Source organism: Echinops telfairi, unplaced genomic scaffold, assembly GCF_000313985.2.
Source record: "Echinops telfairi isolate 266 unplaced genomic scaffold, ASM31398v2 ScPeMD7_7467;HRSCAF=8505_1, whole genome shotgun sequence".
In the NCBI taxonomy this organism is placed as follows: domain Eukaryota; kingdom Metazoa; phylum Chordata; class Mammalia; order Afrosoricida; family Tenrecidae; genus Echinops; species Echinops telfairi.
In genome coordinates this window covers 5,014,440-5,028,935 of record NW_022111368.1, presented here as the reverse complement: position 1 = coordinate 5,028,935, position 14,496 = coordinate 5,014,440, and the positions used below count along the sequence as shown (strand labels likewise).

General features: G+C 37.5%; 1 protein-coding gene across 1 annotated transcript in view; it reads right to left on the bottom strand.

The window, feature by feature from the left end:
• Nucleotides 1–13,743, bottom strand: part of TNFSF13B (TNF superfamily member 13b) — a 54,792-nt gene extending 41,049 nt beyond the window's left edge. The window contains exons 1-2 of the mRNA XM_004704301.2: nucleotides 13,376–13,743; nucleotides 13,170–13,257 (exon numbers count right to left, since the gene is read on the bottom strand). Coding sequence (XP_004704358.2) covers nucleotides 13,170–13,257; nucleotides 13,376–13,735 — 448 coding nt within the window. The 5' untranslated portion in view covers nucleotides 13,736–13,743. The remainder of the gene's footprint in view (nucleotides 1–13,169; nucleotides 13,258–13,375) is intronic.
• Between the last annotated feature and the right edge of the window lie 753 nt (nucleotides 13,744–14,496).

Below are 14,496 nucleotides of genomic sequence, written 5' to 3'. Positions count from 1 at the left end.
GTTGTTATGAGTCAGAAATGACTCAATGACAGTGAGTTTTAGAGGGTTTTCATGTCTGGGCCTCAAATTTCTCAGCAAAATTAGAAATAATAACATCAAGCTAATACAGTTGTGAAAGAGTAAATGAAATCATATCTCCACAGGGTCTAACAGTGCTGCCCCTGTGCCCAAGGACAACATTCCCCATCCCAATATATGATACAGCTCCTTTTGAAGTGGGTGTCACATTTTTTTAAATGTAAATATTGTGTCTTCTCAAGCTTCAGAAATAAGAATGCCCTTTAAAAGAAAGTTATTGACAATAAAAAAGTTTAGCTGCCCAGTGCAATTCTCTTAAGTTAAAATGTACATACTCTCTACCATTGAATTACAACATTGATACCATATTTTATATGCACAGAGAATTATGAATGAAACATATCTTTCAACATTATGAATTTATTTGCCTTTCTTGCTGAAAGTGAAGGGGACTTGAAGTCCTTGCTGCTGCTGATTGCAGCCTTTAGTATGGATGACAACTCAGTGTCAAGAAGATCAAAATCCTCACGACTGAACCAATACATGGTTCATGATCAATGGAGAACAGACTGAACTTGTTGAGAATTTTGTCTTGCTTGGATCCACATCAATGTTCATGGGAGCCGCAGTCAAGAGATCAAAGGATGAGTTGCATTTGGTAAATCTGCTTTCCACGACCTCTTTAGAGTGTTAGAAAGCAAGGATGTAGCTTTGAGTACTAAGGTACAACTGACACAAACCATGGTATTTTCCATTGCCTCAGATGCATGTAAAAGTTGGACATTGAATAAGGAAGACCAAAGAAGAATAAAAGTGTCTAAATTGTTGTACTGGAGAAGAATATTGAAAGTGCCACAGACTGCTAAAAGGACAAACAAATCTGTCTTGGAAGAAGTAGGGCCAGAGAGCTCCTTAGAGGTGAGGGTGGTGAGACTTCATATTTGGACACGTTGTTAGAAGAGACCAGTCCCTGGAGAAGGACATCTGCTTGGTAAAGGAGAGGGTCAGTGAAAAGGAGGAAGACCTTCAAGGAGATAGATTTCTACAGTGGCTGCAACAATGGGCTCAAACATAGGAACACTTGTGAGAACGGTGCAGGATCCGGCAGCACTTCATTCTGTGGTGCATAGGGTCACTATGAGTTGGAACCAACTGGATGGTATCTGACACAACAAAGTATACGTATCTGCATATGCAAATGTAAGAAAGTAGTTGGAAGTATAGCCTTGAACACTGAAGAAGACAGGTTTATCTGTCATTGTATTTCAAACTAAAATCCACTCACTTCCCTATTCTACACCTTTCACAAGATTTATCTTCTTAATGCTGCTATAATGCCATCAGTTTTTCAAAGTATTTGCTATTTTGTAGTATATAATTTACTTTTTAATTATTTTTACTAATTATTTTCTGTATCTCTCTACCTCGTTGTATTAGTAAGTCAAAAAAGTATTGCTACAGTTCATATACACACAGATTTATTCCGAACAAACTGTGATTAGACATGTCTCTTTGGTCATAGATGGCGACAGACACCTTCTCTGCATGTGTAACTCAGTGAGTTTCCTTAGAATGGCTTCCAAAGAAGATCCAGCCAAAACAGTAACGTTGCAGGGGATCTGCTGAGCCAACTAAATTCAAAACAGGGAGAGAAGTTCAGAAGGTTATGGCAACTCTTATTTGGGAGATCAAAAGGAACATGATTAGAGGTTTTTCCACAGTAAGAAAACAATCACAGGAGCTTGTTAGGAATAAATTTTTTGGCAAACTGAAAAATGTATTGATCAAAAATGACCAGGAAAGGTGCACTAAGGAATTGTTTTCTATCTCCATATATCTGTTCCTTCGTTGAAGGCAAGGGATGCCCTACCAGAATTTCTTTGGGAAACCGTATCCACTCTTCTCCCAAACTTGAACTCCCCACTGTAGACATTTTATTGTTCCCCAAACTCAAAGAACTCTAAAAAGGAACAGGATTTGAGTCCCACAAGGATGCCAACACTCACATTTTCATCTGGTGTGAATCAAAGATGGCAGAATGTTTGGGAGAATGGATTAGAAAGATGACCTGGAGAGAGCCTTCAGAATTGTAGGGAGGATATGCTAAGAAACAATAGGTTCAAATTGTGATACTTTTGTTCAATGAAGTTGTCTGTGATAGTATATGGCAGTAGGTCAGACCCATATCTGTCTTCCGTTGGCTTCTCTCTTTCCACAAGGAAGGGGTCAAACATTCCTCCATGCTCCATCCTTTTTTGCCTACTCTGATGCAAATCACTCCTCCTACTCCACTTCCAGGCTGAGTTTGATCATTTATTGCAAGGGCCACACAGAACTCACAGACAATACTCATGATTATGGGTGTTTACAAGAGGAGTTAAACAAGTCAGGACCATTAAACAGTCTCTATCTCTCACTCACTCTCTTTCTCCTGATTCAATGGCGGCTCATCCTTATAGTAAGGAAGGTGGTAACTGAAACTGACCAACCCCCTCTATTGGAGTTACACAAGCCCTATTTGCATAGTCCCACTCAATCATTTGGTGGGAGTTACAGAAACATGGATAGAAGAGTCATATTAAGAAATTTTGCTCCAGCAATATATAAAAAAATAAGTTATATATATCTAAACTTACCCTCATCTGCCACCATAGAATAAATCCTGACTCAAAAGAACCCAATTGGACAGAGTTGAACTCAACTTTTGGCTTTTGGAGACTATAAATCTTTATTTATAGAACAGAAAGCCTCATCTTTCTCCCTCGTGTACTCTAATCTCCAAATGGGCAGTGTGTTTTTATCTGTTTTCATCTTTTCTGATAAACATTATACAATTTGAACTGTGTGTGCAACCTAGGAAATGCTCATTGCAGTTTTTGAATACATGAAATAGACCCAATATCACTTTGAGCCATGTTGATTATTGTTTTATCTCCTAGCAATCAGATTCCCAAAACTTCAAGTTTAATAAGAACAGGGTTCAAATACTTGGCTGGCAGGCCACTATCTCCAACTTCAAATATTTTATTGAAAATAGAACAAAAGCCAACTCTTGCAACACTGAAAAAGAGCTTCTCACTATTTATGCAAAAAATAACATTCGGGGAAGATTCTGGTGAAAGGCCACCATGATAGCAGCCAGCTATTCTGTTCCAGGAAGGAACACGCCCTAACTGGAGAAGAGGCACAAGGAAGCCTAACTCAAAATGAACTGAGTGGCTGAATCCACATTGCCTCTTGTCGTCATTCATTTTACAGCCTTTTAAGTCAGAGATGAGCCAAAAATCCGACTGAAGCAAAGTCTGGATATTACAATCTTCTCGGACATCCCATCTTGTCTTACAGAGGAGTTGGAAACCAGGTTTCCAGAAAGAAGACTCAAACATAATATTATTGTTTTTAATTTTAAGGATTAAAAAAGCTCACCCAGAGACATGTTTATGTTACGTTATGAGGTGAGATCATTTCAGCCTGCTATACTCAAAATTAGGAGTCCTGTGGTTTAGGGCGTTACACATTAGGCTAGCCTAATGCATGTAGTTAAAATGACCAGCAGTTCAAAACTACCAATTTCTATGAAGGACAAAGATGAAGCTTACTATTCTGGTCATGGTCTGCAGCCCTAGAAGCCCACAAGGCCAATTCTATGTTGTCCTATCGGGTCACTGAGTCAAAATCGATTTGCATATTGTATTAAGTTTTGTGTTCAAAATTATGACTAAATAAATAAATGCTAAATGCAATATTGTATCCTGGATTGATGGAACATACAAAGTATATTAGCAGAAAAACTAATAAGAGATGAAATCTAACTAAAGTCGAATATTTATTGAATAGGCTTGACATGATGTTGGTCTCTTAGTTGTAACAAAAATATAGTACTTTAAGATGTTAACCTTAGAGGAAATGGGGGAATAAAGGATAAGGGGAAATTATTATTTTGGTAATTTTTCTGTGATTATAAGGTTATCCTAAGAAAACCATTCATTTAAAAAATGGAGAAAAGGGAGACTGGTCAATCACTTTACACGGGCAATTTTCATTCTTTATTTTTTTTCATATTTCTCTAAGCTGGGTATATTTTCAAAATTGATTGATATTATAACTGAGCATTATAACTAAAATAAATTTCACCTTTCCATAAACTAAGAAATACACATTTCACACAGCTGGTAAGTCCCATATTGAATAGCATTACACAAAGTATAAAAACTTGCATGATTTAATTAATAGATTATTGTTGTTCGCCAAGATTCATCTGAAAGAATTAACTTTATGAATAGACTGAATTTTTTATCTTCAGGGTCTTAAAATGAGTGGTATTATATTTAAGTGCATCTTCAAAAGGTAGTTCTTCATGATTCCTTTTGTAAGAAAGTTTTAAGATGTAATTTTAAAAATCATATAGCCTTAGTTATTTTTTAATGGATACTATCTCCAAACACATTTATGGGTTTACTAGTAAAGCACTAGCTAATATAGGCTCTTTGGCAATTCTGGGATCCTGGATTTCCCCACATTTCTGTTTGTTGTGCTACAATCAACAATGATCTCATGAACTACATTAAGCTCAATAAGACTTTAATTTGAAACACAAATCAATTAAGAAAAACAAAACTGGGTGCCAAAATAAATCCCCCCCCCAAAAAGCATTAAAAGCAAAGTTTATCCTTGATATGACTGGGAACTGAGATGAATTGGAAAAGGGCATGTGGAGTAATAGTAATAACACCTGTCACTTCTTTTATTGCTACTGAGTTTGTGAACATTGAGCAAGTTGTACACCGGTTATGTGAACTTCAGTTCTGCTTCACTATCCCTCCAAATGTTGTCAACTCATAAGCAATCGATAGGATGGAGTAGAATTGCCCCAATGTGTTTCAAGGCAACACATTTTTGCTGAAGCTGACTGCCACATCGTTCTCCATCCACGTGGCTGATGGAACCCAACGGCCAACCTTAGCACCCAAGTGCTTTTCCACGATGCCACCAGGATTCCTATGTGCAATTTACCATATCCAATGTGATGACTAAAGTTTAAAATATTAAATAAAAAGAGAGAAACCAATGAAATTAAAACTGAAGAGGTTCTGGATCCCCAACATCTGTCGAATCTTTGAGGGAGTCCAAATTATGCCTCAGGGTGTTGAACTGAGAGAGTCTGGACATCTTTATAGTGTCCTACGAGTGACTCATGACACTCCGACTCTCCTGCCCCTCTGAAACTCTGGTTCTTGTCCAGCTCATTCTCTGATTAATTGGTTGTTCTAAATGTCAAGTTGAAATATTTCATAAGATGGTCTATGATTGCAAGCTGGCAAATAAAGAAAAATGGGAAAATCCAAAGTAAAAATAGTGCCAAATCATTCTAATATATTTCATATTGTAACCAAATATGGTCAACAAATATTCATAGAATGTTTCATCTGCAGATGTCATAAAGAGTATAGCACAAGAAGAAATGAGACACAGACCAAAGGAAACATCTATTATTTGGTTGTACAGATGGAGCATATACTAATAAAAGATGGACAACTTTCCTCAGTTGGGTTTAATAAGTACCAAATATTTTAATATACCACAGACTGCTAGGGAAAAGGAAAAATCTGTCTTGGAAGAAGAGCTAAATGCTCCTTAGATGCAAGAATGACAAGCCTTGGTCTCGGGTACTTCGGACATGTTATAAGTAGAGACCAGTTCTTGAAAAATTACATCATGTTTGGTAAAGTAGAAGGTCAGCAGAAAAGAAGAACTTCGATGGATTAGGTGGACTGACAGATGAACTCTAATGGGCTCAATTATGGCGACATAAATGTGAGGATGACATCAGAGGAAGCAGTGTTTTGTTCTGTTGTACACAGGTAGCTGTAAATAAGTCGCTATGAGTAGGAACCAACTGATGGCACCAAGCAGCAAACACAGGAGCAGGTACTATACTCGGGAAAGATTTGCCTGTGCTGAAGAGGGCAGGGAAGGCCTTTTTAACCCAACATATTGGAATTAAAATATGAACACACAAGATAAAATTAAACTGTTTGGTAAAAGTTAAAGGAAACATAGTAAGACTTTATAATAGCAAGCAAAACTAAAATATTTTTAAATGGACAATGAATAGTCAAACATGCATAAATAAAACTACAGTATATTACTGGGTATTTTAAAATAAGATTTTAATAGAAATATTGCTAAACGTGTCCCTATTTTAGGGATCCCTAAATATAAATATTTAGTTTTATATAACTAAATATTATGAAATTGTCTATCATTTGGATAAATGTATAGTACTTATTCAATTTCAGTGGAAACATCATTGTGGTTCTAATATATATGAAAATTAATAAGTTAGCTGAACATTTAAAAAATAAAGTGAAATCTAAATTCTAAATATATATAGATATATATTTATATATTCTAAATTCTAAATATATATGGAAATTAATAAGTTAGCTAAGGTTTTTGAATCTTACTAAGAATAGGTTAAAAGAATCAGAGTGAAAGTAAAAATCAAGAAAACAACAAAAACCCCATCTCAAAAATTGTTTAAATCTTACAAAACTGAATTTGAATTTCAGACAAACTGCAGACACATTACATAAACATTAATTTGGGAGAAGCGATGACCAAAATATGCCTTTCCCTCTGCAAAAGCGTACTAATTGGAGCATTTAAACCATTTTGATTAATAAGGGAAACAAGCATTATCTGTCACTAAGATTCTCATGTTCATACCTTTCATCTTGGATCTAAAGCAAATCAAATCTACATAGATACACATGAGCCCCAGTGACCTAGTGTATTACACTGTGGGCTGCTAATCACAAGGTCAGTAGTTTGACACCCTCAGCTGCTCCATAGGAAATAGATGAGGCATTCTACACCCAGAATAATTTACTGTCTTGGAAACCCCCAGGGACAGGCTTACTCTGTTCTGTAGGGACTCTATGGGTCGGAATAGACTACTCAATGGCAATGAGTTTGCTGTATGTTTTGATATGTGTAAGTGAGTATGTATGAAGTGCATAGCCATCTATATGTGTACAAGTATGGACGTGTATGTACAGTATACAAAAGGCTTGCAGCATGCAAACGTTTTTGCAGCATATCATACCAGAAACAACAACAACAACAAAAAACCTCCCAGGGAGTCCATTCCACACCCAAGCAACCCTCTGGGACAGAGGAGACTTGCTCCGGAAGATTTCTGAGGCTGTAAATCATTATTGAAGCAAACTTGCTTTCTTTAGCCCCGGGATCAACAGGTCAGTTTTGATTAGGAGCCTGTGTGCAATCCACTGGACCACCAGGTGCCTTGTCCCTGGCATCATGCACAGCAACAACAAAGCTAGAAGAAACAACGTGTTAATACTGAAAAGATGGGGTAATAGAGTCAGAGCAGAACATCACCACCCAAAAAACTCCCCAAACACTGCTATTGGGTCCATTTTGAATTATAGCTCTTCTATACAGGATTTCCGAGGCTGCACCTCTTTATGGGAGCCTCACCTTTCTCCCTCAAAGTTGCTGGTGGCTAACCTCGCAGTTAGCAGCCTAATGCCTAACCCACAGCACCACTAGGGCTCCTTGAAGCAGAAATGGTAAGACTATTTAAGATTTCAGGAAGGAATATGCATGTATAGAGGGTAAATACCTTCATAAAAGGTCTAAGTGAAGCTTTTAAAATAGCAATTATGGGTACATGTGCAGGAGAAATCTGAGTATGATTATTTTTCCTATTTGAATTTTTTTTGGTATTACCCAAACACATGGAAATTTATTTGGGATACATTTTTCACCAGTATGCAATGTTCACATGCCATAACGTAAGTAAATATAATATACCCATCAAAAATGATACAAAGAAATTTTTTAAATATTAACAGAATATTTTCGGTGGTTACCCTTTGGGAGTATTTGGTTTCTTGCTCTATTTTTTTCCTTCAATCTAATACAGCAGATTTCATCTAGGCATCTTACAAAGAGCCTGTATCACCTTTAGAGAGAGAGCATCAAAGTTTATTTTTAAACCAATATGTGCAGGCAGAGGAAGCTTGGAGAAGATGGAGGAACCAGATCCTACAAGATATTGGCTCTCCTGGTAATATGGCATTAGTGAGAAGAATCCGTTTAACGCTAATAAACAAAATAACAAAGTGGCATGATGGCATAGTGGTTATGCACTGGGCAGTTAACTGCAAGGTCATCAGTTCGAAACTACCAGCCACTCCACAGGAGAACAATGGAGTTTTCTACTCTCATATAGAGTTAGGGTCTCAGAAATTCTCAGGGACAATTCTACTCTGTCCTATCGGGTCCCTAGGAGTTGCCCTCAAGTTGACTGGATAGCAGTGAGTTCACTTTTCAATTTTGGAAATAAATGAGGCACAGAGAGTCTGGAAATACACTTAATTATATAACCCCATAGGAGTCCTGGTGGCACCATGAGATAAGGATTGGTTGGACTGATAACCACAATGTAGGCTGTGCAAATCCGTTAACTACTTCTGAAGGGGAACGACGCTCCAGTACACATTTACAGCCTCAGAACACCTCTGGCACAATTCTACTCTGTCTTCCATGGGGTCACTAGGAGTCAGAATGGGCTGGATGACTATAGTCCACCCCAACTCCATTGCTGTGGAATAGATTTGGATTCATCGGCAGCCCTATATCCCTGTAGGACACATTAGAACTGCTCCCCACAAATTTTCAAGGCTGAAATCTTTTTTGTTAAAATAATGACAAATAATGATATTGATTTAATTGGTTCTAGTCCCATTACTTCTGAACTCTATATTTTAAAAAATTAACTTCATAATTTTAAGTCATAAATATATCTTCTGTATTTTTAAGTAATAAATACAGCCTTTTCTACTTCAATAATTCTTACCACTTCTTTTGGCAAATGGACCATTTTCTGCCTTTTGATTATAGCTTATATCCTGGTTAAATTACATTGCATCAAATAACATTACAATGAGACTCTGCCTTTAGTGCCAGAGACATTTAACTTTTATATTCTTATTTTCAAATAAGATTTGACACAACTATATCCTGATATAGGGAAGAGTTGAACTCATTAGTATTCCCTATTTGTTTTGCTTTTTTTGAAAACAGTGGTATTGGCACTTCACACAACATATCATACAATCCAATAGTTCAACTATATCAAGAAGAGTTGTACAATCTTTACCACAATCAATTTTAGAATGTTTTCGTTTCCCTTATATTAATTGTTATTCATGTATTTTTTTTTCAATGTTGGCAAAAATATACACAAGGAAGCACACTCCAGTTCAATGTGTATGATTGTCTATGTGTATAATTCGATGCCGTTGATTATACCCTTTGAGTTGTACAAGCACCACTGATATCCCTCTCCAAATTGTTCCATGACCATTAAAATGAACTTGAGACCCCTGAAGGGCAAAGGCAAAACTCTAAGGGTGAATTTTTACGGCATCATGCTGCCACCTAGCCTGCATCCAAATGCTTTCATCATCGTGCCTCTAGTGGTCCTTCAACCATCTAAGAACTTCGTAGACTATGGTAAACTTTCCAAAATAAAATGGTTAAAAGGAAGATCTAACCATTGTAGTTTGGGTATTCAATAGCTCTTTGGGGATATAAAAAGGAAAATTATTAGAAGTAAAATTTGGTATGGCAATAACACACCGAAATAAATGCCAGAAGGGTCAATAAGTTAATTACTAAAATTAAAACACTAAGCAATAAAAATGTATATGAGATTATGAAAGAATACATTTTTCTTTCTTTGTATATAAGAGGTTATGTTTGTATATGATGTTTCTTTGTATATAAGAGGTTATGAAAGAATACAGGAGGAAATTAAAAGGTAAATATTATCATATTAAAATATACAAACATGATTCCTGTACAATTACCAAACAAGAGTATAATATTGTGGCAATATGTATATCAAAATTTTTATAAGCAATATGTCTAATATTATGAAAAATTGAACTATGCAAAGAGGGGACGTTGTAAATAAAGTCAGCAGAAGATAAAACACAAAGTAACTAAAATATGTGTAAGGGAATCTGTTTTCACTAGTAAAGAGCAACACAGTAAGATAAATTTCAGACACTGTTTTTCAACCACTGAATCAGACAAAATAATTTTACAGGATAAAAATTCTAGAAATAAGGAGGAGATGTTGGCATACAACATTACTGATACTTCCATTCATAGCTCATGTTAAAAGCAACATAGCCAAAGGTAATGATGGTGATAGATAAGTTACCTCAGAGACTGCGAATGTGGGCTCCAAACCACCAGAATAAAGTGAATAGCCCCCCCCCATACAGTCAGACACAGTTTTTCATTTCCCATTGCATATAAAAGTTATGTTCACATTATGCTGTAGTCTAATAAGTGTGCAATAGCATTAGGAAAGAATTTGAAATACAATGACACTGAGACATGCAGTGAACACCTGCTATTAGAAAAATGATGCTGAGAAACTTGCTCAATGAAGCGCTATCCCAGACTTTCAATTTGTGAAACACGCAGCCTCTGTAGAGCGCAGGAAAGTAAGACACAATAAAGCAAGGAATGTCTGTCTGCACGTGGTATTGATGAGACAGAGAGTGGACAGAAGTACAATGTCGCTGCACAAAAAGTTAACATGTTCTTCTAAAATAAAATAGTAGAACAAAAGTTAAATGTCCATGCTTGAGAGTTATTTAGCAACAGGAAGATGTCTCATTTGTATGATACATAAAAATGAAACTGTAAAAAGTAGACAGGCAATGTTATTCTTAATTATGAAAAAATGTAGCTGATTAAATGAATAAGTTGAAAATAATGGCATGCCAAAATAGTAAAGATAGATGTGTTTCCCACTTTAAAGGTGTTTAAATCAAGGTCATTCTGATACTTGGCACAAGTATGTAATAACAAAGTACAAAATATTTTTATTTTATGTAATAAGGGAGATATTGTGTTAATGAGTCAGCCATGTCCTTTAAGAATGGTTTTATTATCAGAACATCATATGTTCATGTCTAACTAAAAAAAAAAAAAACCTAGACTGCCACTGACTAGCTTTCTCATGCACTTTTCCAAGAAGATCAATAAAGAATCACTTGCATTTTATTTCCCTTGCACAATGTGAGAGTTAAGTGAATGGTACCTGTGAACATTTCTATTTCAATTCCTGTAAGATTCTAGATAGATAGGCCAAAAAGATGCTGTCTCAATATAAAATGGAAGTTATGTCAAGGCTCATTACCATCCTAAACTGTAAAAATATAAAAAATAATACTCTTTGTTAATTTATGTAGAAAAGGAACTAGAATAGACTGTTTTGGAAACCCCTTCCAACTTTAAGGTTTCATTAACCCCTTCCAACTTTAAGGTTTCATTAACCCCTTCCAACTTTAAGGTTTCATTAACCCCTTCCAACTTTAAGGTTTCATAAACTTTTTAAAATTCTTGGAATGTGTGGTACCCAAAGGAAAGCAAAATTGTCACTAGAGAATGGGACGTCTGGAAAAGAGTACCTTAAAGAGAAGTCTTAAATGCAATATATAAATGATAGACAAAGGACTTCAAAAAGCTCATGAAATGTATGATCTTTTCCTTTTATTTTCTACTAACTTTTGAAGCCCCTATTGTATGCATGTATTGATGTATTTATATAATAGAATATGATCGATATAAAAAGGTTTTAAACCAAGAATCAAAATTAAACAGAGGCTCTATGAGCTGACCTTGTTTCACAAAGTGCCCCATCAGGACATGTTTGTTGTTACCTGACTTTCTATGACTCGAGTAAAGAAAATACCTTTCAATAGTGATATATTGTGAGGCTATTTTAATTCTGGAGCGATGGTTAATGCTTCTGGCAAGGGGTAGAGTATCGATTTGAGGAAAGTGTTCCTGTTTTGCTTCTCCTTTAGGTATTTAATCTTCGGTATCAACATGCCATCCGTTGTGTCAAAAATAAACAGGGTCCAAGGTAGCAAACGGTTTCAAGGACCGTGACTGTGGCCCCAGACCCGGCTGAGCTTCATGCTGTTGTTCGCCCGTGGCTAGGCGACGGACTTGACTTCACACGCCTGCCTAGCAACAGCGAATGCCGAGCAATGCTCAAGAAAGAGGATGTTCCGTATCCTAAGGAGATCCCAAAGGGAATTCTCTCCCCAACACGCTAAAACTTAAATAGAAATAGAATTTACACCAAAGAAAATAGATCCATCTGTTGAAATGTTAGTTCTTTAGCTAGGGAATAAATAAGATCTTGCGTATTGCTCAGCAACATGTAACTGTGTGCGCACATGGATAATATAAAATATATTAGTAATTGATTTTTTATTAAAGGAGGTAGAATTTCACCCCTCATCATCTGAAGGATTTTTAAAGTAACATTCTATTGCATTCTCGGTGAACATTTACAGAGCAAATGATGTTCCCACACGTTTCACAATTTGTCAATACTCTCATTATTTCCATTTGAGTTCTTCAGTTTTCATGAATCTAACTTCCCTGCCTGCCCCCCACACCTTAGATCCTCACCTCTGTTGACTATATCGTTCTCATGTTTTTTGGTTTTGTTCTTAAAGATCACAGTGCTCACAGGTAGTGCTGTTATTTTACGAGCTAATCTTTTATTTGACAGTAATGTGCCTTCCTAGAGCAGTGTCAGTCGCAAGTTTAAAGCCTTCTGCAGGGCGACAGTTCTGGTCTCTATCAGTCTGGTGTTTAAGTGCTGGGTTACTAACCACAACGTGTGTGTGTGTGTGTGTGTGTGTGTGTGTGTGTGTGTGTGTGTGTGTGTTTCAATATACCAACTGCTCCGTGGGAGAGACAGAGAGGAGTCTATTTCTTTAACGATTGACAGCCTTTATGAGGCAGTGCTCCTGCGCCCCACAGGGACCTGAGTCACTATGAGTTAGCCTCAACTCGATGGCACCTTACGTTGGAAGGCATCCAGCAGAGACTACGAAAGTTGCCATTGCGAGGGCTTTGCTAGAAAGTCAAGACCGGTTTCAATAGTAAATTTCAGAGGATCTATTTCAAAGGTTCAGCGAGTTTATGTTGACCCTGGCTGTCCCAAGTCTGATGTTAATATGGAAACCTGTACACACCGCCCTCCCTAACGTCTAAAGGTGTCGGTCCCCGCAACTTACCCTGTTCTTCTGGACTCTGGACCGCACGTTTGCTCCTGCGGCTTTGACTGGAGTTGTTTTTTCCCGGGGCTGGTCGTGAAAAGCTCGCCTACGTACAGTGAAAACGAAAAAGAAGAAAAACCCTCCACGTTATTGAAAAGATGCCTGTGTTTGGGGAGGTAGAGCAGTGGCGGAAGAAACACGCCGGGTCGCAGCTGGGCACTCACTTGCAGTCCGGCAGTGACAGCTGGAGTTTCCCTCGCAGCTGCCTTGGGGGCTCCTGCTCCTGCCTGCAGAGAGGTTGGCAGCTGCTCCGGGTGGTAGGAGCGTCGCTCGGCCCGGAGGCTCTGCAGCTCTGCTTGCAGGGTGACCACTCGATAGAAAGACACCACTGTCAGACAGGAGGACAGCAGGGTCAGCAGCAAGGTCACTGACGAGAGTTTTCCATCTTTAGAGACCCGAGCAAAGGGGCTTTCCTTCTGGGGGTGGATGGTGACACACTCCTGAAGTTTCATTTCTTCTCTTTCCTGAAGGCTAGACGAGAGGCGTAACGGCTCCCTTTCACCGGAGTCATCCATTTCACTCATTGAACTTTGAAGGTTAGGGCCTTTAGCCTAAGTGACCACAGGGAATGGATCATTTCCTGTTATCTGTGTTTGTTGAGGTCCTCCATTTAATACACCACAGAGCCTGCCTCTCCCCGGCAGGAGAGTTCTCCTGAATTTTCTTTTTTCTTCCCTTCTGCATCTCTGCCCCTACTGTACAATAGGTTTTACTGGCACTCACCCTTCTATTGGATTGCTCAATCATTCTTCCTCATTTCACTTTCAGATTTTGTAAGAATTATAATGACTTGTCAAAACACTCATACACAAATGGGCCCTAACAACCTACTGACTATACTTGGAGTTTGGATTGGCATGCACAAGAGGTGGCTTGTAAGAAGCGATTTCTAAGCAATATGAAAAAACTGTGTAGGTTTGAGTGATGTGGATTTGTGAGGAGGAGAAAAATAGCATAAAATGTTCCTGCTGGTGTAATAAAAGTAATTAATGTGAAGGTCAAATAAGCTCAGTGCTTTAGCATTGGATTGCCCTTAGTTGGGATTGTGATTTATTAACAGTCTTCAAGGACAAATTAAAAGGAAGGATCCTTGGAGGAAAGGAAGCCAGCTGAGTATTGTTCCTGTTATTGTTTGTGGTTTTTTTTCTTAATGAGAATAAATTTTAGAGACGTATTTAGATTTCATGTTTGGGAGAGAACATCTGTAAAGGAAACTTTTATCTTATTTTCCCCTTTTCCTCCCAAGATTCCCTGGGCAGGTAGGTCATCAATGAGCCCTCTTGTT